At 37.9% G+C, this 1,678-nt stretch overlaps 1 protein-coding gene across 1 annotated transcript; it reads right to left on the bottom strand.

Annotated features, from left to right (window-relative positions):
* Positions 1-303: 303 nt before the first annotated feature.
* LOC102678560 (odorant receptor 85c-like) lies at positions 304-1,636 on the bottom strand. Its single transcript, XM_006625169.2, has 5 exons — positions 1,326-1,636; positions 1,054-1,242; positions 873-977; positions 554-712; positions 304-470 (listed from the first exon to the last, which is right to left on the bottom strand). The coding sequence occupies exons 1-5, from the start codon at positions 1,605-1,607 to the stop codon at positions 408-410; spliced, it is 798 nt and encodes a 265-aa protein (XP_006625232.1). The 5' UTR covers positions 1,608-1,636; the 3' UTR covers positions 304-407.
* Between the last annotated feature and the right edge of the window lie 42 nt (positions 1,637-1,678).

Raw genomic sequence — 1,678 nt, 5'->3', positions numbered from 1 at the left:
AATTGTTCAATTTCTCGACTCTCTCTCTCTCTCTCTTTCAAATATTGATAAATTTTGAGAGAATTGCAGATAGTTTATTATTGTAACGCCATTATTAGCGTACAAACAGAAAGGATCGGCAAATTCTCGAACAATTTCGTTCGACTATTAATTTGCAAGGTTATTGGCCCGAACAGGATTCCGCCGCGAGCGTGATGAGGGAACAGATTGTCGAGAACGTTAACGAGCATTGATGAATTTTTTTTCAAAAAATAGGGTTTCTATTCTTACTTTTACATGGTTGTGAAACCACGATATGGGCAAAGCTTCCGTTTACCGTTTTTTAACCGGGGAATATTACGAATCGATGCTTCTTTGCGCGTCTTCTTGCATGTTAATACGGCAATAAAGACGGCAGAACGACGGTGTTAATGATCCGTTAAATCCATGTTGTTCAATAAGGTAAAAAACGAGTAAGATCTCTTTATAATCTGCAATGCGAATACGTATTCTTTGGATGAAACGCTATTTTGTTTTGTATAATAAAATTATCTGTGTATCATCATCTACGAACCACGATAAAAGTTTCCAAAGACAGAATGTAAAATACACTTGCTCTTAGAATTATAGATTTTCTGGTGAACACCGTGGATAACGTGAACACTTGAGCGATATCGGTCAAACGCTCGTGTTGCCATCCCGAGAACCATTGACTTTTGTCCAACATCGAACTCTACGAAATAATTCATATAATAATTCATATGATTCATCCTTCCTTTTTCTCTTTTCTTTTTTTTCGCATAATCCGTTTAACGCTCGATGAGCGGTAAAATTTCATTCAGTGATTCGCTCAGCGATTAAAAACGTTGTTGATCGATCCAATTAATCCTTACCGCGTAACAGAGCTCGTTCCCTAACCAACAGATGTAGAAGAGTTGAGACATAGCCGCGCTAAGATAAATCCCGTACTTCATAATATTCGAACTTTGCCCTCCGACCTGTTTCGACCGATGAAAATCGATCATGATACACACGAGCTGGCGATTATATCTTCATCGAGTCACAGTATCTTACCACAACAGCTTGAAAACCAGTCAGACATATGATCGAGGTGCTGGAAAGCATCTGAACGAACATGCTTAAATTGTATATCTCGTTGTAATCCTTCGATATGATTACTAATCGTTGATGAAATTGAACACACTTCTTGTAACGATCGAGGAATCTATTATTATTATTCCGTTTTTCCTTGTATATATTCGTCTGTAAAAGAAGAAAGGAAAATTTAATTCTATTTAATTTGAAAAATTGAAAAGAGATCGAAATTCTTATCTTATCGTATCTACCTGCTTCGTTTCATAGTTACAATTTTCAAAATTGACATTCAACGCGTCCAATAGCATCGTGATCAAGCTGCACTTGAAAGTCGTCATGCTGTCCATTACGATTATTCCTAACAGACCGCCAGATACGGCGCAAGTTTCAACGAAGAAACTGATCTCGTGCCAAGGTGATACGGTCGTGTTCAAGGGATACTTTGCCCTGATCGGCAAACCGTTCTCCATAGGCGTGAAGCACAGCAGTGCGAATCCTAGGCAAGCTCCTATCGCGCAAAATCCAAAGAACATCACTTTGTTACGTGTATGATATTTGTCGATAATCTTCTTAACGCTTTCGAGTTCTAGAAAAAAAAAAAAAA

This window comes from Apis dorsata, unplaced genomic scaffold (genome assembly GCF_000469605.1).
Source record: "Apis dorsata unplaced genomic scaffold, Apis dorsata 1.3 scaffold_51295, whole genome shotgun sequence".
NCBI classification, from domain to species: domain Eukaryota; kingdom Metazoa; phylum Arthropoda; class Insecta; order Hymenoptera; family Apidae; genus Apis; species Apis dorsata.
This window is presented reverse-complemented; position numbering and strand designations above follow the sequence as displayed.